The sequence below is a fragment of the Primulina tabacum genome, chromosome 6 (genome assembly GCF_025594145.1).
Source record: "Primulina tabacum isolate GXHZ01 chromosome 6, ASM2559414v2, whole genome shotgun sequence".
NCBI classification, from domain to species: domain Eukaryota; kingdom Viridiplantae; phylum Streptophyta; class Magnoliopsida; order Lamiales; family Gesneriaceae; genus Primulina; species Primulina tabacum.
Window position 1 is genome coordinate 10,260,944 of NC_134555.1, and position 24,945 is coordinate 10,285,888.

Here is a 24,945-nt window from a genome sequence, read left to right on the forward strand (position 1 = left end):
TGGATCGACTCCAGGCTCCCAATGCGGCTTGTATACATGTAGTAGGATGCATTAGGACCATGTTGGTCCATTCAAACCAGCCCCATGCTTGCTGGAAATTCAGAATGACAGCAAGTCCCCATAGGTGCAGAAATGTTGTTCGAAAAATTCAGTTTGTTGTCATGGAGGAAGGATCTGATCTTGGCTGCCCCAAGGGCCTATAGCCATGGTTGGATCACTTCCCTAGCATGTCTAAGACGTGACTAAGTTGCTCTTTTGGTGGCTTGGTCCATGGTTCATCGGTTTTTAATAAAAACATCACAACAGCCCCTATACCCCTTCGGCTACTTCGGTTGGACAGCTTTTGGTTTCGGTTTGTGTTTGCTTGGTGTGGATCTTGGTTGGCCTATGGCCCTTAGCCACGGTTCATATCATACTCCTAGATGTCTAGATCGTGCCATGGTCAATCAAATGGCCATTGGAACGACACGAGACATCGATCATAGCATAAACACTACACACGCATGCACGTTGCTTTCGGTTGGACCCTTCGGTTGAGTTATGGTGTGATGCGGATTGTGGCTGGCCTAGGGCCCTTAGCCATGGTTCAAATCATTCCTTGGGATGTTGGTAAGAGTCTCTGGTCGGTGGTTCACTCCCCTAATGGCCGATAGTCTCGAAACCAACGCAAGTCTTGTAGTTGCGCAGCTGCTGGAAATTACAGCAAGTTGCTGTGTCGTTTAGAAGGCTCGTTTGAGTTCTTGGTTGGCTTTTAGCCCATGGCCTTGGACTGGACAGTGCCTCATTGAGTTAGAAAGGTCATGTTTTCGACCGTTTGTCATTTGGATCATTTTTGAGGTCGTACGAGAATTTACGGTGCAATGTGCCAAATTGACTCTCAAAAGAGCGTTTCGTGTTTTGGCCTCCATTTCACCTAGATTTCGACCCTATCATTTTAGGAGCATTATTTTATGATTTTTCAGCGTATTTTAATCATGACTATACGTCGGTTCAGTGTCGATTCAAGTTGGCTCGGAGTCATGATTAAATGCGAAGTCATTAGGCGTCATAGTCGCATCTTTTGAACGTAAATTGCATAGTTGGTCAAGTTTAAGCTATTGCATATTTTTCATGGCACAGTTAGGTTGCAGCGAGCCTGGGAACGATCCAATCCAATCCAGTTGGTAAAATTACAGGAATTTTCATTATGCCAGTTAATTATTTTACGTGCATTAAATAGAAAATGATTATTTTTGAGATTTATGCGATATGGCTTGTGGTTCATTCACTATGTGGGAGTGTTATTTTTACGGTCGCCAGTGACCGATCAGTTCAGTATGGTACCACCCGGTCGCCAGTGACCGGCCAGCTCAGTTCAGTTTCAGCCTCCCCGGTAGCCAGTTACCGATCAGTTCAGCTTAGTGCAGTGGCCACAGGCGTAAAACATAATCTCAACAGAAAATTTTACCAGATATTTCAGTACAGGCTCCAAGGAGCAAATATTTTTACAGTGATTTCCAGTTCAATTATGCACGTATTATAATTGCTCAGTACAGATTATTTTCAGTATGCCTCAGGACAGGATATGTTAACTCATGCATATTTTAAATTCAGATTTTTCTCGTTACCTGCGATATATGCATGCTGAGTCTTTAGGCTCACTAGACTTGATTGTTGTAGGTACTGATGAGGCTAGGGCTGAGGGCGGGGACCAGTGAGCCAGCTTAGGTCGGCAGTAGTGGCACCCGAGGACCTCAGAGCAGCAGTTGTTATTTTTTTTCCGCAAACAATTTTATCAGTCGTTGGATATTTTTAAATCGTTGTTGTTGGCAAAACTTTAATTTTCTTCCGCTGCAATATTTTGAAATATGGAACTTGATTCACCAGTGATTTTTATGAATGAGGCCATTTAAGTTCTTTTAAAAAGAAAATTTTTAATTTTCCGCAAATTTTCAAGAAAGGAGTTTTAGGCCCTTCACATCTTCACCAAACCGTTGCCCGATACTAAGTTTTCTCACTTTCGCAATATACTTTGATTAATTGATTTATCATAATCAGTTTTACTGCTAATATGTCAGTTGTCGATTAACCTTGTGTTATATATCAGTTCTTAATTTCTAATTGATGGCAGTTTGTTATTTATTATGTTTAGTTCGTGATTTATTTATCAACTTTTGAGATTAACTTTTGCAGGAAGATAAAAGACAAAGATAAATTGATAAACATTTTATTCCATTGAAAGAAATTAGCACGGAAGTACATCGAAATATTCTTCTTCAACAGAAGACCTCCACTTGGTCAACCAACGGGTTAAATCCCCGGTGGAAGTTTTAAGGAAGCTATCTGAGTCAGCTATACGCTCTAGGATCTTCCTTTCCTTCTAGAGCATTAGCTGGTAGACATATTCATCTTCGAAGATGTCCACCGTATCAGTAACGCGCAAGCGCTGCCGATACTTTTTATTTTTGCCAACAGTTTGGGGGTGGTAGCCTCTCCACACTCATAGAGGAACTGGAGCCCTTGAAGCTCCTCCCAGTATCGAAGGATTTTGTGGAAGACTTCATCTTCCATAGCAGTTTTTCTTCTCTCGAGAGCTGAGTTCATAAAAGCTTCAGCCATATCTGGAGTCTTCGAGCTACCTGCACCTGCCATTTTAGCTTTTGATTGTTATTTGCTGATATGATTGAAACTAACCGTGTTACTCTTATTTATAGCCCAAGGTCAAGGAAGATGAAAGGACAAAGTCATTACGGCAGACGATTAACCCTCTAAGCATAAGATTTTATTTGATTCGTCTTGCTTAAATTCTCGTAATCTTTATATGCATTTATTAAGGGGGAATATTGGTTTAAAAGGTTAACTGAGAAGACATCAGTTAGTAAATCTTCAACTGAAAAGACACAGTTTTACAACTGCTCGTTCAGCTGATTATTTCACTAATCTTCTCACATAAGTTGACAAATTAACCATTTTTTTTTATTCCAAATTTAGTGACGTGACTGATTATCAAAGCATTAAATGTTATCTTTCAACAAATGATAGGTTGAAACGTGGACCCTTTTAATCCATGTATTTTCAACACACGCTTTTACCACACGTACACACGTCTTTTATTCAAAATTTCCTGGACTAACAAGTGTCCAATAATTCAAACAGTCACGTACATAAGTACTTTGCCCAGTCCATTTCAGTTCTTCTTCCTTACGCTTACCTAAAATTCTCAGAGCAAAAGCAAATTCAAGCTTTCTTTTTCGCAGGAAATCATTCATTTCTAATGGCAAATCAAATTCCCGCTCACATGTTGAATGATATGGCTATCAATTTTGAATCAGTTCTATCAGTCGGAGAGGCCGATGTCAAGAACGTCTTTCTGAAGCTAGAATCAGCTGGGCTGAGGATATTTTTGGGGCAATCTTCACAGGCGATCTACCCGAAGGAACTTCAGGATTTTTACTCTAATGGGAATATCAATTCTGATGGAAGTATCATCACTACTGTCAATGGTTAGTTGTTGACCATTTCTGAAGAATCGTTTGGAGAAATGTTTTTTTTCGCCTTCTGATGGGCTAGCAAACCTTGATGAAGTTAAGGCATCTGATATTGAAGAGATGCAAACTCTACTCTCTGCTGATGGACGGAAATCAAAGTTTCCGATCCAAAGAAGGAACTGAAGCACGAAGTTCAGTTGCTGGCTGATATTGTAGCCAAGGGGCTATTAGCAAAGGCAGGATCATTTGCTGCACTAACCTTGGAGAAATTTCAAGCCATCACTGTTATTATGGCTGGTCAAAGACTGAACTGGAAGCACCTTATCTTCAATATCTTGAAGAATATGTTTCAATCCACCAAGCAGTCCAAAGGATTCGCAGTACAGCTAAGTTATTTGATGAAAGTCAAAGGACTGGTGGCTGATGATTCAGAGAAATCATCAAAATTCAAAGTCTTCAACGCCAAGAATGTGCAGCCACCCAAAACTAAACTGGACATCTCTCCTGATCAGTTTGTGAAGATCAAAAAGGAGATTGGGACGCAGCAGAATGCTCCCAAGTCAGTCAAGAAGGGAAGAACCTTGGCTCAATTGAAAATAATCAAAAGAAAACTGATTGTCAGTGGATCAGATTCTGAGGAAACACCTTTTCGGTTGATTACAAAGAAACAAAGGACACAGAAATCAAAGCCAGTAGCAATGTTGGCATCTTTCCCAGCTGATAGATTGAAGCAATCAGACGCTCAACAACCTATTCAGGCTATTCCTTTAAAAGCCATCCCAGCTGATGTTTCAGCTAAAGATCAGTTACCTCCACCAACTGATCCATCCAAAAAGGTCATCAGTACAACTGGTAAAAAGAAGGAATCGGCAAAAGTTCTAGCTCCTTTGATCAATATCAATCGACCTACAATCCTTGCTCCTGCTCGACCCAAAGGAATCAAAATTCAGGAACAAGTGGACGCTACTCATTCTGGACTGAACATTCCACACATTATTTCTGATGAGAAAGGCAAGGGCAAGTTGATCGAAGAGCCCAGGCCATCAAATGCAATTCAGACTCACATTGACCTTATATGGGAACAGGTCAATGCCTTTGCTGAATCCAAACTGAAAGTTTATAATGATTGGACGAGTTTCAGAACTCACACTTTTGCCAAACAGTTGAAAAAGAAGTCTAAACTGAATACATTCATCAAATTGGAAGCAACTGTTCGCAAAATGGTCAAAGCTGCTACAATTTTTCAGGCATTGGGGAGAAAGAATTATTTCTTTGATCAAATAAGAGCCAAAAAGTTGGGCCAACTAATTAAGAAGCTCAAAAGCAACTACATTCCTACAAGTCCAACTGCTTATAATGATCGAGCTGTGCTCACTCAGTTGGACACAGATCTTATTGATCTGCAATCGCAGATAAAGTTTTGGTAAATAGATCAAGAATTAGTCATTTATGAAGGCTTTTCCAAAGATGAAGAAGATGAATCGTCATCTCAGCACAAAGAGCCATCCCCAAAACAAGCTGCTGCTACAACAGTAGAGCCAATTCAGGATGTGCCACCATCTTCTTCTGTTGCTGATCCTCAACCTTACTCGGATGCTGACTTGACACTTACTGATATCGATGAAATCATTCAGTCAGTAGCACGAGAATTTCAACCAATTGTGCCTTCAACTAAATCAGTTGATGTTCCAACAGATCAAGCAGCTATAGATGCTCATATCCCTGTCTCTGCTGAACAAGTTGTTCAAACTGATGTGAAAATTCACTCAACTGTTGAGCCAAATGTAGAAAATGTTGACACTGAGGAGGCTCAGTTGCTTGTTGACGAACCGCAACAAGTTTCAGTTGACCAACGATCAGAACCACCAGTCACTGATCCTCCAACTGAAACTTCCACAGATCCTCAAATTAATCAGCAGGACAGTCCATCTGCTGATCCAAATTAATCTTCTTCTCCTCCTATTCAACAAGAAGCAAGTATACAAGATGTTACAGAGCTGAAACATACTGAAACAGAGGTTTCTGACCGGAATTTGGTGATATTTGATCAATCTACCAAGGAACAAGAACCAGGGCCGTCTGGACCTGTATCTCCTCATCCATCCTCAGACATGGATTTAGTCCTTGAAGAGATTCAGGACATTCAGCTCAATATGTCAAAGATAATGCAAGAAATAAAGGAGATTCAAAGCACTCAGCTTGCTCACTATCTGAAGCTGAACTCCTCAAGTGAATTCAACTCAGAGAAACTGAAATCTATTCAAACAACTGTGACCTCCATCTCCTTTGCGATCGAAGAGCTTAAAAAGAACAGAGGCTTAGCTGAGAGTCTCTCCCTTACTCAAGACTCAATCAGCAAGAGAGTAGAATCTATGGAGATATCTGTCTCAAAGAAAATTGACTTGCTGCAAACCACTGTGTTGACTGATGTCAAAGATATTGCGGCTGATGCTAGGATTTTATCTCTCAAAGTCGACGTGCTTGACAAAAAGGGGGAAGCAGATAGATTGATGAAGGAATAAGAGAGGATCAGAACTGAAGAGACAACTGGTGTCAGTTATTAGTTGAAGATAATGTTTTCTTTGTATGAATCTGTACACTAGAAAAATTATTTTATCTACAATGATTCAAAGCATTCTTTTACTTCAGCTGATCAGTTTATTAAATTCTGAGTTTTAGTCAATCACCAAAAAGGGGGAAATTGTTGGAAACTAAATTTCAGTGATTTGACAAACTAAGCATCGAACTTATTGGAATAAGTGATCAAAGGCAAACGAGCTTAACTGACTAAAATCTTACAACTGTTAGTTGTCATTAGCTGAAGATTAATGCGTACTAGCTAAATCTTATCTACGTCAAACTGATCAGTTGAAGCAGAATCTAACTGACTGATCAGTTGGGAACTGATCAGTTGAAACAATCAGCTATGAGTTTTCCAGCAAAGTATCTTTTAGCTAATCTCTCAGTTGTACACGTCATCAATTGAGAACGACAACCGACAAATAGTACAACAGACTGCAACTAGTAGTGGAACACCGCATTTCAGAGATTGTAGTGTACGAATGTCAGAGAATGCTGACGTGGCAATCAACGGATATATGGACTCAAATATTATTTAATATTATCGTTGAGAGGGAAGCCTATAAATAGGCGAGAAGAGCAGTCGAAGCAAACAACACGAACTACTATTCTATTCAAGCTTGCTGTTACTCCGCTAAAATCACCACTCGTATTCAAATATAAAGAGCTCACTCTTATCAGATATATCAGTAGCAATCAAGGCTATATTTAGGAGCTTGTTAGCACTTTGAAATCTTTGTTAGATTCATTCAGTTGTGTTATATTCAGTCACGCACTGTAAAAGTTATTGTGAACTAAGTGTTTCAGTTTTGGCAGTGTTAAGTCCAAACTGAAGTGGGTCAATACAATGTTTGTATTCGATCAAAGTCTTTTAGTGAAAATCCTATCTTCGTGATAGAAGGGGTGACGTAAGAGTTATTCTATTCTCCGAACATCCAGAAACAAATCGTGTGCATTTTATTTCAGTTACTATCAGTTATTCTATCTTTCAGTCAGTTTACTTCCGCAACTGTTTTTCAGTTAAACTGATTGTTATCGACTGACGAGATACCGAGTGTCAGTTTGTCACTAAACTGAACCCAATCTTCTAAAAGAATTTATAATCCGTGAGTGTTTATTCAACCCATCCTTCTAAATACTTATCACCTTCTAACCGATCCTTTCACAAATCCTTCAATATCACCAAAATATTTTCCAAACATGTTAAACTTACATTGACGTTGTATTTTTTTGGCACATATACGCTTGTTTTTTGCTAACAATTTCACACAACTCATGATTGTATGTATACATATTGATACCCCTAAAATAATCATTTGACACGTCATGTGCCATGTCATCATGCTAAAGTGACTTTATTCTCCTATTGAAGTTTAATCAATGTCACATGTTGTTTACCAACTTGTATGTGTGTATATAGATAGACACTACAAGAAATTTATTAATCAACAAAACACATACGATAATGGTTTTCACTAAAATCGTTGTTAAAAAATCATTGTCTTTTGAAGATCAAAGACAACGGTTTTTGTTTTTTATAAAAACCATTGTCTTTTGGGGGTCAAAGACAACGGTTTTTATGGTCAATGACAACGGTTCTATAAAACCGTTGTCTTTGAGCGTTTATGACAACGGTTAAGCTGTTGCCATATTTAGCGATGATTTCGCTTAAACCGTCGCTAAATTTAGCGACGGTTTTAGTAAAATCGTCGTTATTTCAAAATTATGACGGTTTGGTTTATAACCGTTGCTATATTTAGCGACGGTGAGCTAAAACCGTCACTAAATTTAGCGACAGTTTAAAGAAAAACCGTCGCATGTTTTAACTTAGCGACGGTTTTAGTAAAACCGTCGCTAAAATGGTTTTAACACAATTGTCGCTAAATATAGCGACAGTCATAAGCCAAACCGTCGCAAAATTTAAATTTTGAAAATACCGCCATAATTAGCGACGGTTTCACCAACAACCGTCGCTATTAGCGACGATTTTACCAATAACCGTCGCAAACTTTCTATAAATACCCGCATTTTCGATCCATTTTCTTCCATCCACTTCATACTTAAAATTTTTCATTATTACACAATTTTACAACTTCACAACACTTAAAATTTTTATCTCTTACACGATTTTAGTTTCGATTTAGGATAAAAATTTTCGCTTTAATTTTTGATACATTTTTAAATGTTAGTTAAGATCAGGAATATTGTTAGCATAGTAATATTGTAAGTTTTTTTAGATTTATTAAATTATTAAAAGTAATTTTTTTATTTTACCTAAAATATTAGAGACGGAATTCATGAAAAAACCGTCGCTAAAATTAGCGACGGACTTTATGTGATACCGTCGCTACGATTTTTCGCTAATTTTAGCTACGATTTTGCACAAATCCGTCGCTTATTTTATTTGAGACGGTTTTTAAAAAACCGTCGTTAATTGTAGCTACAACAACGGTGAAAAAAACCGTTGTCTTTGAGCGAACCTTTAACAACAAGGGCTTTAACAACAGTTTTAAAAGGGCTACGACAAAGGCTAAAAACCATTGTCGTTGGACATTTTTTTTGCAGTGAGAATAAATTCCAAGATTGTATTTTTTCATATTTATTTTCTAAATTTTTTGCTCATTTTGCAACAAAGTCTGAATGTTAGACAGCGTCAGAGCCTGAATGTTAGACAACCTTGGCTCAGCCAAGTTTATCGGTACCCTCGTAGCCAGAAGCTATTCATAATACTGTAATTTATGATCCACAAAGATCAAATGTGATATCTGGTTAATTTTTAATTGGGATGGATCTTTCTTGTAACACGTGTTTCGACGAAAAATTCTCTTAGATTTGACATCGTTGCATATTCTAAAACTAAGCATTATTAGTGTAGCAGGTACACGTGTCTGAGATTATTGGAAGTAGCCGGTGTATGCGTTTGAGACATAAACTGGACAATGATAATGCACCGGCCATATAGAATCCTTCTACTGGTGACCTTTGAAGAGGCCGGCAAAGTTCCGAGCCAGCTGCAGTTTTATACACAGACCTGCAAAAGAGAACTTGAATTGAGTTTCTTAAGAGTTAAAAGCCAGTGAACTCCCCCATTGACCAGCTCCAGTTTCAGTTATTAAATTCTTGACACCTTGCTGTGCATCCAAACTTGAGGAACAGTTGTCTCCGGTTTATGCGGTCCAGCTGGGCTAACCCATTCATTGTCGTAGATTCTTGCATGGGTATCAAGTAGTTTTTCCAATCTTTTGGCTCTGAATTCAAGCAAAAGATTATCCTTAACAAGTTAGGCGAAATAAAGTAATTGAAGTAAGATAACCTTAAATATCAGGTCATCCCACTCGACTAAAATCCAGGATTTGCCCTGAGGCACCTAACCTGATTAGAGGTGTTGGGTGCCAAAGGCTATAAACATCAAGACTTCTTCTGGGATGTCTATAAATTGGTCATTTGAAGCTTCTTGATTGATCAATACGTCCGGGAATAACGGCGATAGATCTTCAGGTTTCACCAGTTCAGAAATCTTTGGATGCAGAGGGGGAGGTGGTTTTACTGGAAGATCTGTTGTTAGATTGTACCACCGCTGAGGGATTCCAATAGCTCTGGAACTTGCAAAAAAGGCTGCTTTGGTTCCTGATATTGAAGTTGGGTGAAATACTAGAAGAACATGACCTTTTCTTCACTGAAACAATAATGTTTTCTTTCTGTCCACCGGATCAAGGAATATCGGCAATGAATCGTGTTCAAGCATTTTCCTAAGAATAATCATTATGGAACTCATTTTCTTTTGTTTTTTTTATTTCTTTTTACGGCCAAGCAAATTTCAGACAAACAAACATTTAACAAAACTTAAGCAAACCAAGAAAATATCTGCAAGAAATGGAAATTTTTGACTCTACTTTACAGCATTGAAACAGAAAAGGTAAACTAAAAATCAGAGTCGTAGCATGTACCTTTTGGGAAGGGGACAGTGAAAGAAACAACAGCGGAGTGCACCATTTTTCGGAATGAGTCAGCGTTTCATTCTGCTATTGTTTTTCATAATCAGATCCTCTAGCCAAGTGGGGGGAGCACTTGGACATTCCGTACGAGGTTACAGCATTTCATTTCATTTATTTGTCATTATTTTTTTCAACTTTTGAGATATTTAAAAGTTCATCTTAAATTGAATAGTTGATTTGATATACTAATGATATTTTTAATTCATGAGGCCCGAGCAACAACAAAAAACAGATATTTTCTGGTATTTTTAAAGTTTTGGAAAAAATCTTAGATTTGATTATTTAATTGGGTCGGATTTTTATGATATCTCGTGGGATGTACTTATTTTTTAAAAAACAATTTCATATTTTAATATTACATCTTGGTCACATGGAGAAATATGTACATTCAGAAGTGTGACACCAACTAAAAAACCCAACATTCGAAGCATAAAGTGGTGAGAGAAGAATTAGGATGAAAGTGCATATATTGAAAATGACTTGTATTGCCATTCACATTTAAACGATTGTTGTAATTTGTTTAGTTAACATGTCTGATTACCCAAACTAGCTAATTTATGGAGATCTTGCAAGAACTGCAAATGACCTTGTCCACTATAATGCAAGTAGTCAAGCAGATACAGTCGCCACCTCGTTAGAGAAGAAATTTTTTGCAGATGACCATAGGCCTATCTTTGTACAATGCAAGTAATCGAATCTAGATTCGTGAGTGAATGACTCACAGGTGAGTTCAACAATCATAGCCGTAAGGAGATCAACTGTCCCCAATATTACGCAAGGTTATGTTAACCGCAAGAAATATATCGTGACTTTTGAACTATTGTATTATTGAAAACCGGTTAAAGATTTTCATGTATCACAGTCCAATATTATTTCGTCCAGGCAATATATTCTGCAAAACTTACAAGCTAAAACCTAAACAAACAAGGAAAGAAAATATTCCAAGAAATTTAGAACTTTGTGCTGCAAAATCAAAATAAACAGAAACGTCAAAATCACACCGTAAGCAGAGGCAACAAAACTGCCGGTGCTACATATTCATGTTCCAAAAAAATGAGTGACCAGTCAATGATTCCCCTGTCTATAGAATAGAAACCTTATTTTCTCGTCTAATCAAGCGAGATTTTGATAGCCAAGAGGACCTTGTGTTCCATCTTGTCCCGTATCGTTTCTACCCATATGAGAAGGCATCCACGGAAACAGCTTTCCAAGTTCCCTTCTTATTGTGTTGGGATTCCGTTGCTTCTCATTTATCCCATACTTAGCTCTCTCTATAGCTTCCATTATATTTTCCCTCGATACGCTTTCAGCGCCTGCAAAAATCAGTATTATTGATGTTTAAATATAAATGAAGCAAATGGACCCAATCAGAGATTGACAAAAAATCGATTAACCAGTGCCCAGTGTGCAACTGCTAGTAAAATCTTGGTTTTGCTAATTTTTTAATATCCATGTGGTTTCATCTTTCTGTATTCACCGCAAGAAAAATACAAATCAACAACACATGAACGACAACGGTTTTTATTAAAACCGTTGTGTTTTTAACTTTTAACAACGGTTTTAACAAAAACCGTTGTCGTAGCCTAAAAAACCCGCTGATAGACAACGGTTTTTAAAAACCGTTGTCTTTGATGTGTATACGACAACGGTTTTGTCTATGAGCATTTTTTTTGGGCTACAACAACGGTTTTTGAAAACCGTTGTCTAAGAGCTTTTTTTTTGGGCTACAACGGTTTTAACAACCGTTGTCTATGAGCGTTTTTTTTAGGCTACAACAACGGTTTTTAAAAACTGTTGTCTTTCGGATAGTTTTTTTGGGCTACAACAACGTTTTTGCAAAAACCGTTGTCTATATAAGATTCTGTCAAGGCTACGACAACAGTTTTTTAAAACGTTATCGTTTTTTAGTGTTTTATTTGGTTAACGACAACAATTTTTTGAAAAAACGTTGTCGTAGTTTCTAATTTTTTTTAAAAAATCGGTTAAAATTAGCGACGATTTTTCTTAAACAGTCGGTTAAAATCAGCGACGGTTATTTTTTAGCGACGGTTTTTTAAATAACTGTCGCTAATTCAAATAGCTACGGTCCATAAAACCGTCGCATTGTTAAATTTGTGACATTTTAAAAAAACCCGTCGCTTCATTTAGCGACAGTTTCAATAAAACTGTCACAATTTTAAATTAGTGACGAAACAACCGTCGCTAATTGCAAATTGCCTATAAATAACCGCATCCTTGGTCATTTCTTTCCACAACAAATTCCTCTCTTCAACTATTTTCAGTTCTTGTTTCAAAAAAAAAAACTATTTTCAATTCTAAGTGTAAGATTATAAATATTATTAATTTAGTAAGATTGTAAGGTTTTTTTTTAGGTTTATTTAATTATAACAGTAATTTTTTTTTTATTTTACGAAAAAATATAGCGACGGTAATGATATGGCAAACAAGTAGCGACGGAAAGAATTTAAACACCGTCGCTAATTAGCGACGGAATATTATTATTGCGACAGACACATATGAGAAACTGTCGCTAATAGCGACGGTTTTATGAAAGCCGTCGCGAATCGACGGTGTATTTTAGAAAATCCGTCGCAAAATTTAGTTTAACAACTATTTTTCAATGCTACGACCACCGTTGTCTTTAGACGTCTACAACAACGGTTTTTCACCGTTGTTTTTGAGCACACCATTTAACCACATGGCCTTTAACAACGGTTTTACAAGACCTACGACAACGGTTTTTCATCGTCGTCTTTGACGTCTACGACAACGGTTTTTCACCGTTGTCTTTGAGCGCACCTTTTAACCACATGGGCTTTAACAACGGTTTTATTTTATCTACGACAACGGTTTTTAACCGTTGTCTTTTACCTTTTTTTGTAGTGATTATAGAGTATTCCCAGTGGCTTTCATAGTGTCAAGCTATTCTTTTATTCGGTAGCTCTAGAGTAAAGGAGCAACTTACTCTGAAATTTAAATTGCAGTGCCATAATTTTAATGCAAAATATAAACCAAAGGAATCTCATGTCACTGAGTGCAACATCGATAGAAAATTGCATGACAGAATGGAAGAAGCAGTTCTCAAAATGCATTAAGATAGAAAAGCCTTGTAAATTTGAACATAAAGTCTGTCTAACCTCTGCGAGCAGCGCAGCCTCGTTGACAATATTTGCAAGATCAACCCCGACAAATCCTTGGGTAAGAGACGCGACTAGGTTGGAAATAAGGTGTTTGTCCTCGTCAAGGGGGATTCCTCTCAAATGTATAGCCAGAATCTTTTTCCTTCCATCTTCATCGGGTTCCCCAACGTATACTTTTCTTGAGAACCAACCAGGTTGACAAAGGGCTGGATCTAATGCTTCTGGTCTATTTGTTGCAGCAATGACAACTACATTTATATCTGACTCAAAGCCATCCATTTGTGTCAGCAACTAGAAAGGCAGCACATGAAATTAGGGGTAGTTCAGCACATCATAACATAATCCATATCAAGAAATGTATCCATTGGCAAGTTAGTTAAATATAAATTGTAAAAGAACATGTACCAAGCAACACTAATAATTATTGCTAAAACAAATAATCTAGAATCAGATTTAATACTATTAGGATTATGATGTATCTTTGGTACGATGTTATGGTGATTTAGTTTTGGGAAATGTTTAGTACCATATATATCTCACTATATTTTCAAATTCACAGTTTCACCATAAAAACAGGCGATGGTTGTATTCTAAATTAAGATATATTCATAAGAGTTTTAGCCCTCTAGCCATTGTGTCGTGGGGACACACTTTTATGGTCAAACCACACAAATCATGTGGTGTCACATTCTCTCTTCACTATCTTGATGTTGTTTCATATTCAATGCTTGTCGTGGATATAGATCTTTATGGTTAAACCAGGCAAATGATTTTTTGTATGATGTTTTTCTTTACCATATTGATGCTATATAAAATTCAACAACATCATGCATATGCATTCAAATAGAAGTATCCCCCATAATCATTTTCCCCATCGTTATCTAACAACTGCAAATGGACTAATAAATAGGTAAATTTCATATCTACCTCCCGGAATGTGTTCAAAACTCGTTTCATGCCACTATAAGAACATGGTTTTTGGAATACAAGTTCCTATGGATAATAGTATCAAAGCCAGGATTTCTGAGCTTACTAATAATTGGTACTTCGATAATTTCATTTAAAGTTACTCCAAATATTGTTTCATGTTAATATCCACAATACCAACCTTTTGTGAGTCTAGAGTCACAAAATAATTATCACCAATACATGAAAACCGAATAAATTTTCTTTTACGAAAAAAAAGAGGAAGCCTGCAGCTAGATATAGTTATATAGGTAATACCTGGTTCAATGTCTGGTCTCTTTCGTCATTGAAACTTCTTCCACGTTTCCCACCATCCGCGTCAAGCTCATCGATGAAAATAATTGACGGGGCATTCTTCCTTGCAACTTTGAAAAGATCTCTTATGCGAGCTGCCCCTCTTCCAACAAATAACTCCACAAATTCACTAGCAGAAACTGAAAAAAGGGTACTCTGGCTTCTCCAGCAACTGAACGGGCTAGTAATGTTTTTCCTGTTCCTGGAGGACCTACAAGAAGCACGCCCCTAGGTAACCTTTCCCCTAGCTTGATGTAGTTTATTGATCCTTGGAGGCAACAAACTGTCTATGAGAAAATAATAGCATCAATACCACAGTAAAATAACAGTTATTTTCTACCCGTAGGTCCAGGCTGAGCAATTACGAAGCATCTATAAATCACTTTCTAAGCAAGATCACAAAACAATTATAGAATTCAGATGAAGAAACAGACTGAAAAACAAATGTCAACTTATTTATCTGGAATTAACAGAAATATTCATGAAAAAGCGCAAAAAGCCAACTTATTTCTCTGGAATGAACAAAAACATTCATGCAAAAGTTTGGCGAAATATTATTTAGCAGGTATTATCAATTTTTTACAAATAGTTTTGGACACATTATTTAGCCCCAACTTAGCACACGTCGTAACCTATTACATGTTCGGAATACAATGCATATCAATACTAGAATTTAATCAGTCGTCTATTGATTAGATAAACTAATGTTTCATTTGGATGCTTGAATTTCAAATCCATAGATTTTGATTATAATTTTATAGTTAACAATTAAACAATAGATCTTAAATACATATTTTCCTTATTTACACATTAGCCACACAAATTATAATTGATGTCTCCTTTATTGGTTGAACTTTAAATTCATCATAATTAACGTTAAAAACTATATAAACGTACAAGAGATGGATTTCATGTTTGTTGTCTTGTTTATCTATACTGTAAAAATTCATTTTAATACATTTTAAATTCGCGGATTTGAAATAAATCAATCCAAATGCAACCCAAGTGTTTCAAAAAAATTGAAAAAATAATAATAAACAAAATATCATGGGTGGTTATTCTAAAGGATATTTAAGGAACTATGAGAAATATAAACCATGAGAGAGTGGTTGTTGCTCTAAATGGCTCTTCCTTAATAATATTGTATTGAATAGAAGAAAATATAATGAGAGTGAGATAAGGTGAGAGTTATAACTTTTAAAGTTACTAAAAAAAGAAATATAACAGCAATTTATAATAATGAAGCTATAAGTATTTCTTAGGTAATTAAGAATTCAGTGACAAATTTCTGATCTGAGTATTCGCAATTCTTAATATTGCGTACAGTTTGAAACTTTAGCGTTCTAACCTCCATAAGCTCCACCTTTGCAGAATCAACGCCTTCCACATCCTCAAAGCAAACCAACTGGTTGCTAGGTCTTCTTTTTTTGGCTGGACTATTGACAGTAGAAAGTTGGCGATATAGAAGATACATTAAAGGAATCAAAGGAATTCACAAAGTGAGCATTGTGATCAACATACTCCTCATAGACATCAGAGTCGACTGAGGCGCAGAGGCATACGATGTTCTTTTTCCCCTCATCAAACCCAGAAGATAGCTTTCATCATGATCAATCTTTCTTGTAGAGAACTGCCAAGTAAGGGATCATTGATGCTTTTTTTAGTACGATCGTAATATACAAAGTCGTTTGCTTTTTTTGTGAATACGTGCAGCTTTGTTTTTCGGAGTTTTGTTGTATTCTGTTTAATTGTTGGTTCCTATTTTTTCACATAAATTTGTTGGGATTGTGAATGTGGTGGCGATGATTTAGCTAATAAAAGTAATTTCTGGCATTATTTGTTAGAATCTAATATTGGTCTATACGTAGCGTTTTCTTCCTTTGGGCTGCTCATTTGTTCTTCTTCTTTTGCCTACAGTTGATGCTCTAAGCTTTGCCAGAGACTGAGGGAACAAGCTCAGGAGTTCTTCCTCAGTTGAAAGTTGACGGATTGCGATGGAAGGGCTGGTCACCAGAATCAACTAAGTATTTTGGAGCTTGAGATAATGTGAATCACAAAGTGAGAATCGATCGAAATAGCTATTAAAATCTATTATGATTTATAGTCTTCTTCATCGGAAAACATCCACCTTTTTTTTCATTTCACATGTTTATGCAGAATCAATCGAAATAGCTATCTCTATTCTCCGCTCTCTGTAAAATTCTTCACAAAGAGCAAATAGTGGGTTAAGTTCGGTGGAGTAAATGAATTTTTTCAGGTAAAATATTAAATAAAATCTTGGAATCCATTTCATACGAATTTTTTTTTGTTTATGTATGTGTACCCTTCATTCAGCTGCCCTCATTATCATCAAAGACCCATAATTTAGTAAAAAAATTATTTTCAACTAAACGATTTATTATTAATAAATTATTTATATTCGAGGTTAATTTATTTCTTTTTAGTAAATCATTTATAAAATTGTTTTTGCATCAGTTCAATTCTTAGTTTTGAATATTCTCTTTGATATAAGTATTTTATGAGTGACATTAAACTAACAATATCATTCTTTCTTCTGCTTAGTTGTCCGACTGTTTTTCTCTTAGCTCCATTGAATTTTCCATCAATCAATGGTCTAATTCACTAATCAAGGACCATTTAAACAACCATACATTTAATATTTATAATTAAAATTGCAGAAGAAGAAGTTTGGATAATTTTATCGTTTTATATGATTTTTATAGAGTTTTTACTTTTAGTTAGATTTGTGGTATATGTAACTGATAAATGAATAAACTATTTGTGTTTTTGTTGAGAAATTGTGTTCAACATTGTATTTGTTGTTTATGTTTGAAAAAATATTTATATTTGTTATATCATTTATGTTTTTTTTAGTGTAGGTAAAATTGAAACCTCAGTTATTGAGAAAGAATCACTTTGAATGCAAGTGAAGTTTAAACTCTCATTTCAAAAATGTATCAGAGACTATCAAAGAATGCCTCAATGATGCAGAGATGCAGAATATGATTGATGGAACTCAATTTGGTAATTTAATTAAGTATGTAAGAGATTAAAATTTATCCAGTCAGATTATATGGTTCTTGATGGCTAAACAGTCATGTAAGACTACTAGTGATGAGTTGTGGATGGTTGTGAATCAACGACCGTTGACATTTTCGAAAATGGAGTATGCACTTATAACTGCATGGGCTTGATTGTTCAGAAGATGTTCCTGAAGTTGGAGAGACGATGCAATTTTGGGATAGACATTTTTGTGGAAATGAAAATGTATATACTGAGGAGGTGGCGACAAAGCTAATGGAAATGAGAAAAACACCTGAACGCACTATAGATTTGAAAAAATTGAAATTAGCATGTTTGTAGTTTGGTGCTGCTGTTCTTTGGCCAGTTCTACAAAAGACGGTTCCTCAAGTTGACAACATGCTTTTGAGTTTAGTGGAGGATTTGGATTTGTTTAACAAATATCCTTGGGGTACGATAGCTTATAACAAAATTCTTAAAAGTATAAAGCGAGATTTAACTTCAATCAAATTGAAGAAAAAGAAGAAGAACGAAAAGATTGTCGAATATGGAGCGTTTACTTTGAACGGATTTGTTCATCCATTGCAAGTAAGATATTTATTTGTTTTGTATTTATTTAGTTAATTTATTTAATATTAAGTTGGCTATAATTTTTTTAATGCAGATTCCTGCATATGAATGTATTTCTGGCATTGCAAAGAAGTTTGCTAAGCGAAGAGATAGATATAACATGATACTTCCGCGTATGTGTGGATGGATTTCAAATGATTGGCATGTGAAATCATCTCCAAAGTACAAGGAAGTTGTTCAAGCAACATATGAGTTTTAAAATAGGGTGAGTATTTTGTCAATAATTTATTTAATATTTCCCAGATATTTAATTGTAATTGAGTGTTGGAATTTTATAATTTGAAATATACAGATGGTTATTGGCGTGTTGACACCTACAGAGTTGGAACTACAAGCCTCATATTTAATAATTCAAAGATATTTAATCTTGAAGAGGTATCTGTCCAGGTAAAAAATCAGGAAAAAAATGTAGTAGAGACATCACGTCGACCAACTAGTATACTTCCAGAAGCAAAAAGACAAAAGATGTTTGATATCAAATGTCTTAATGAAGAAGTCTTGCCATCAGAAGGTAAGTCACATGCTTTAGTGGATAAGTCATGTCATCTGATTAAATATTTTAAGATATATATATTTTTACATACATGTTCTACATCTCCTCAAAATGGACACTCCATGATCCAACCAAGCAAACATATCTTGCACACTCCCCAACGATTCGTAGTTGATGAAGGAGCTTCCAATGCCCAGCCAGTTGGAGATGCAAACAATAATGATGATAAGAAAGCTTACAATAACATGTTATTAACCTATGTCAGGGTTAAGAGGCAAATCAAGAAGTCATCGTACTTATCGTCGCCCTTCATGCAATTGTCAGAGACGCCCCCTGTATTAGTTAGCCATCAACTTGGATCATGTATTGACACATTTCAACCACTTCAAATATCAAAGTCACCGAAGCTAACTATAACTTTGAAATATCAAATTAAAACAATGAAAGGCACTCGTCAATGCCTAATGGCCTCCTACGATAAGAAATGGTTTAATGATTTGCTCTTGCCTAGGTCGTGGCTTGAATCTTCTGTGAGTATATATGATTTCATCTATTTAATTAATATATATGTTATTCATGTGTTTTCTGCTAATCATTAATCTTTTTCTTATTTATAGCACATTAACGAATGCATGAATGGGTTTTTGGTGCTTCAAAAAAAGTATCCTCATTTAGTGGCACAAGACATTGCTATAATGGGTGGTTATTTTAGTGGACTTTTAGGTGTTGTCCATTCCAAAGCTGAAAAGGGTATGTCTCATTGTCATTGGGAGGATTTGATTCAAATGATTGAAGGATCAAGTAGAAAATGGAAATCATTGCCATGGAAAGAAACATCATTTAGCCTTGTGCCTTACCATGTCCCCAGCCATTGGGTTGCTGTCAAAATCGATATAAAGGCCACATCTATCATAATTTATGATTGTGAAATCTGTTTAACCAAAGAGATTAACATGGAGTCGTATGTTCGTCCGTTACAAGTTCTAATTCCTCGATTATTGAATATTGTGGGCGTAGTAACAACCGATACATGGAAGATTACACGACCGCCGTCATTCCCTCAGAATATTGCTGGGTTTGTTTTACCAAATTCAATTTTATTTTATTTTACATTTATTTCATGATTAATTTTAATAATATTAATTTTGCAGAGGTGATTGTGGTGCATGGGTGATCAAGACCATCGAGGTGGAATTAGCTCGTCTCAATCCATATGAAATAAATGACAAGATAGTCGACTCATGTAGACCCTATTTAACAGCATGTATTTGGAATAAAGATTGAATTTTGTAGCGATACCATAGTGGTTGTTGGGATGTTTTGTAGCTTTTTTGATCATGTACAACTGCAAACAAAAACTAATGATTTGTAGTGTTTTTACTATATATTATGCAATTGTGTGTTTTTTTTTTTGGATTCCATGGTTTAGTTATTTGTTTTACATTTTTATAGTGAGTCTTTAATTATTTGTTTTACATTCCATGGATTCCATGGTTTAGTTATTTGTTCCATGGATAAGAAATTACGAAACTAAACATAGTGTGAAATAAGCCAAAAATGATTTAGGGCGACCAAATGACGACTGTGAGCGACCAAATGATGATTGAGTGATATAGCAAAAACAAAGTGAGCAAACTCGTGTTTTATATCTTATTTACTATATTATGGTACGTTTTCATGGATAAGAAATTACGAAATTAAACATAGTGTGAAATAAGGCAAAAATGACTGAGGGCGACCGAATGGCGACTGAGTTATATAGTAAAAAATAGTGAGCAAGTTCATGTTTTATATGCTACTTAATATACCATGATATATTTTTATGGATAAGATATTATAAAATAAAAAATAGTGTGAAATAAGCTAAAAAGCGATTGAGGGCGACCGAATGACGATTGAGTGATATGGTAAAAATAAAGTGAGCAAATTCGTGTTTTATATCTTATTTACTATATTATGGTACGTTTTCATGGATAAGAAATTACGAAATTAAACATAGTGTGAAATAAGGCAAAAATGACTGAGGGCGACCGATGGCGACTGAGTTATATAGTAAAAAATAGTGAGTAAGTTCATTTTTTATATGCTACTTAATATATTATGATATATTTTTATGGATAAGAGATTATAAAATGAAAAATAGTATGAAATAAACTAAAATAGAGTAAATAGACCTTAAACGTGAAGTTGCTCGTATTTTCTATTATAAGAATCATATATCACTCAGTCGCTCTCAGAATTATTTTACGCCACTTTTATATTTTATACTCACATGATTATAATATACTATAATATAGTAAATAGTCCACAAAACATTAATTTGATCACCTTTTATACATTGAATAGTACAAAATGTCTTCGATTAATTCATACTAAATCATTAATGTTCAATTACATATATTTTTTTAAAAAAACATCCAACCTTCCACTTTCAAAAAACAATATTTTCTAGTACATCAAATGGTTCTATTAGATCACTCATATATCACTCAATCGCTCTTTGTATTATGACATTATTTTTATATTTTACACTATCATTCCATTATACTATACTAAAATAGAGTAAATAGACCCCAAACGTGAAGTTGCTCGTATTTTCTATTATAAGAATCATATATCACTCAGTCGATCTTTGAATTATTTTACGCCACTTTTACATTTTATACTCACACGATTATAATATATAATAATATAGTAAATAGCCTACAAAACATTAATTTGATCAGATTTTATACATTGAATAGTACAAAATATCTTTGATTCATTCATATTAAATCATTAGTGGTCCACAAAACATTAATTTGATCACATTTTATACATTGAATAGTACAAAATATCTTCGATTCATTCATACTAAATCATTAGTGTTCAATTACATTTTTTTAAAAAAAAAGAAAACATCCAACCTTTTACTTCAAAAAAACAATATTTTCTAGTACATCAAGTGGCTCTATTAGATCATTCATATATCACTCAGTCGCTCTCAGTCGTTCTTTGTATTATGACATTATTTTTATATTTTACACTATCACTCCATTATACTATACTAAAATAGAGTAAATAGACCCCAAACGTGAAGTTGCTCGTATTTTCTATTATAAGAATCATATATCACTCAGTCGCCCTTTGAATTATTTTACGCCACTTTTATATTTTATACTCATACGATTTTAATATACTATAATATAGTAAATAGTCCACAAAACATTAATTTGATCACATTTTATACATTGAATAATACTAAATATATTCGATTCATTCATACTAAATCATTAATGTTCAATTACATTTTTTTTTCATTTTATAGATTGAATAGTACAAAATATCTTCGATTCATTCACACTAAACCATTAATGTTCAATTACATTTTTAAAAAAAAAACATCCAAATTTCCACTTTCAAAAAACAATATTTTATAGTACATCAAGTGGTTTTATGAGTACATTTCGTTTTATAATGTCCAACATCATTTCATAAGCTGCATTTCTTTTTTTGTTGTCGTCCAAACTCTCCAATAGATGGTCTTCTTCGTTTATTTGTTTGCCCCAGTCTTGGCTTGAAGTTAGGAGGTAGCATTTCTAAATTAGAAATATAATTGGAAATCTTCCAATCTCTTGAATGAAGCACGGGGTAAATGGTACCCGAGTAGGCTTGACGCCACATATGCACAAGGTAATAAGGTGAGCACAACTCATAGATACCAAAATTTGCTAGATGACAAGCTGCTAATGTGTGTTTACATGGAATTTTATCACATTGAAACACACAACTACTGCAGGAGTAGGTGGAGAAATCAACTATTTCATTTGTATCATCACCAACTACATGATATTCAAAATAATTCAACTGAGTTACCTTTAGACATTGTGATTGAGTAAACCTAGTTCGCAAAATCAACTCTATAGATGGAGTCAACTTCATTCTGCATGAAGCTAACTCTGCTAATGTGCGATGTTTGTTGAACCAAACTGAAACCATATTTTGAATTGCATTCAACAGTGCTATGATTGGTAACTATCTTTCCTCAGACAATCTATAATTTATCAACTCAGCCCCATTAGTTGGCATAATATCATATCGGTTACCTCGGCAGAAAGATCTAGACCATTTATTTGGTGAACTGCTTTTCTCAAGATATGAAGCCACACTTGGATATTGATTTTTCAACTTCTCATACAACATGTTAAAGTCGGACATTTTGCATGAACAACTCAACCCCACCCCTTTTTTACCATAATGGGTACCAATATTTTGAAAAACGTGCCATGTGCAATGTAGATGATGTGAGTGCTTGTACACAACAGCCACTGAGCTGGTAACGACAGCATGTCTGTCAGAGATAATTACCAAATCAGGATCATCTGGAATCAGTTCATACAATTTCTGCAAAAACCAAGTCCATGACATTTCATTCTCTGAGTCAACAACATCCCATGCAATGGGGTATTGATGTAAATCTCCATCTTGGGTTGTTGCAAGAAGCAAAACACCTCTATATTTTCTCTTCAAAAAAGTCTCATCAATTGCTATAACTTTTCGCATCCTACGAAACATAGATATGCATACCCCATAAGCTAGGAACATGTATTTAAATCTTCCACTAGAGTAAGTCTCCAAATGAGTTATAGTATCTTTGTTCACTTGCTTAACAACAAATAAATAAGCTGGCAAAGTTCTGTAACTCTCTTCTGGATCTCCCCTCAAATGATTAAGAGCAAGTTGCTTGCCCTTCCAAGCTTTGTAGTAGCTAAGACCAAGCCCTTTATTTTGCATCATCGTCATTATTGTTATTGGCGCGGGGGTGATTTGTTGCCCTCTAAAATTTTCTAGCAATACATCTGCAACTACAATAGAACTTGCTTGTCGGTGCCTTAGTCTTCTGTCAGAAAGGTCACATGTGTGTATGTTACAATAAATTTGAAATTCAAACTGAGTTGAATTAGCCTTTCGTTTTGCTCGCACTCTCCAACTGCATTTTTCTGTAATACATCCCACCACATAAAGTGTCTTTGTCGACCTTTCAACATTTATTTCAAATGAAGCATTCAAAGAAATCTTAGTCAATTCTTTCTTAAGTTCATTTTTAATGTTGAACTTTTGGCCAACTTATAAATTCGATCCATCGGTGAATGAAAATGCACCATCACCATCGTTAATCTCCAACAAATTTTGTGTATTTGCTTTCACTAAATCAGAATGATAGAAATCAACATGTGGACTTTGTGTTCTTAATAGATCGAAGACATCATTTTGGTTCAAGTTTTTATTGGCATTATCTTTTTCAACAACGACTTCTTTTGTTGCTGCAGTCAATTCAAAACTATCTTGGATAAAAGTACAACCAAAATATTCATCATGAAGACCCTGATTAAAAGCATCCATATCCAAATCAATTTTCTTTCTTCCACATTCTACATTTCATCAAAATCACATTTTCTTTTTCTATCTTCTACATTAATATTATAATTCACAGCACTACCCTCCACATCTCCAAAATGCATATCATTGTCATTAACTTTTTCTTTATCAACTCCAATATCACAAATCTCAATTACTTCCACATGCAAAACAGGTCTAGTACGTGAATTACCAAATGATAGATATGTTCCCAAGGATCGTGAATTTCGTATATAGATTGGGCATGGTTTGCAAGAATCTACTTCTGGTAAATAACTTAATGTCAATTCAACATCTGATTATCCAGATCAAGTGTCTCGTATATATCATTCATGACACATTCTATGGTCAAATTTCTACCATCAATGGAAATAGCTGTCCATTCTTTAGATTCGGATAACCATGTATAAGTTCCTTGTTCATCATTCTTCCACACTCCATTAGAATTAATCAAAATCTGGATGATCATTATTCCTATACAAAATAAGCAATAAAGATGTCATAAAAATTAAATGATTTAACATATAATCGGATGACATAACATATCAAAGTGGGCGACTGAAAACAGAATTGAGCGATTGAAAATAGAATTAGGCGACTGAACCCATAATGTTTGGGCGACCGAACAATTAAGAATGAAATATATGAAAAATTATATTTACAATATATACATTGTAATAAAAACTAGTAAATCGATAAAAAAAAATTGAGATGACATTAGAACTTACAATTGATTTAAAATCTTTGACAATGTTGAGAAAAATTTTGAAACTTTTTTTAGGAAAAAAAATGACTAAATATTCTCTTGCTTAATGTAGAGGAAAAAAAAAATTGAAGAGAAGACCAATGAGTGAAGGATGAAGAAAAGAAGAATCGTTGTGAGAAGGATGAGAAGAATGGAAGGAACAAGAACTCATTTCCTTTCTCCCCTTTCTGTTTTGTACGCTTCTTTTGTTTTTTAA

General features: G+C 35.0%; 2 protein-coding genes, 1 long non-coding RNA gene and 1 pseudogene across 4 annotated transcripts; 1 reads left to right on the forward strand and 3 right to left on the reverse strand.

Annotated features, from left to right (window-relative positions):
• Positions 1 to 8,797: 8,797 nt before the first annotated feature.
• Positions 8,798 to 10,140, reverse strand: LOC142548068 (uncharacterized). Of its 2 annotated transcripts, XR_012820858.1 has the most exons (4): positions 9,995 to 10,140; positions 9,420 to 9,674; positions 9,175 to 9,295; positions 8,798 to 9,078 (listed from the first exon to the last, which is right to left on the reverse strand). It is a non-coding gene; the product is annotated as an uncharacterized LOC142548068 (long non-coding RNA). The 2 variants fall into 2 exon arrangements; XR_012820857.1 differs by having other exon boundaries at positions 8,798 to 9,295.
• An 851-nt stretch (positions 10,141 to 10,991) lies between these two features.
• On the reverse strand, positions 10,992 to 16,087 carry LOC142550025 (putative inactive ATP-dependent zinc metalloprotease FTSHI 3, chloroplastic; annotated as a pseudogene).
• Positions 16,088 to 17,642: 1,555 nt separating this feature from the next.
• Positions 17,643 to 20,001, forward strand: LOC142549141 (uncharacterized). Its single transcript, XM_075657945.1, has 5 exons — positions 17,643 to 18,051; positions 18,128 to 18,298; positions 18,386 to 19,116; positions 19,204 to 19,661; positions 19,738 to 20,001. The coding sequence occupies exons 3-5, from the start codon at positions 18,559 to 18,561 to the stop codon at positions 19,868 to 19,870; spliced, it is 1,149 nt and encodes a 382-aa protein (XP_075514060.1). The 5' UTR covers positions 17,643 to 18,051; positions 18,128 to 18,298; positions 18,386 to 18,558; the 3' UTR covers positions 19,871 to 20,001.
• A 2,599-nt stretch (positions 20,002 to 22,600) lies between these two features.
• On the reverse strand, positions 22,601 to 23,368 carry LOC142550026 (uncharacterized). Its single transcript, XM_075659266.1, has one exon. It carries the CDS (start codon positions 23,366 to 23,368, stop codon positions 22,601 to 22,603), a length of 768 nt encoding a protein of 255 aa, XP_075515381.1.
• Between the last annotated feature and the right edge of the window lie 1,577 nt (positions 23,369 to 24,945).

Coding starts and splice junctions, on each gene's coding strand:
- LOC142549141 (XM_075657945.1), top strand. CDS start 18,559: ATGTTTGATATCAAATGTCTTAATGAAGAAGTCTTGCCATCAGAAGGT. Junction 19,117..19,203: donor GGTCGTGGCTTGAATCTTCT/GTGAGTATATAT, acceptor TCTTATTTATAG/CACATTAACGAATGCATGAA. Junction 19,662..19,737: donor TTCCCTCAGAATATTGCTGG/GTTTGTTTTACC, acceptor TTAATTTTGCAG/AGGTGATTGTGGTGCATGGG.
- LOC142550026 (XM_075659266.1), bottom strand. CDS start 23,368: ATGACGATGATGCAAAATAAAGGGCTTGGTCTTAGCTACTACAAAGCT.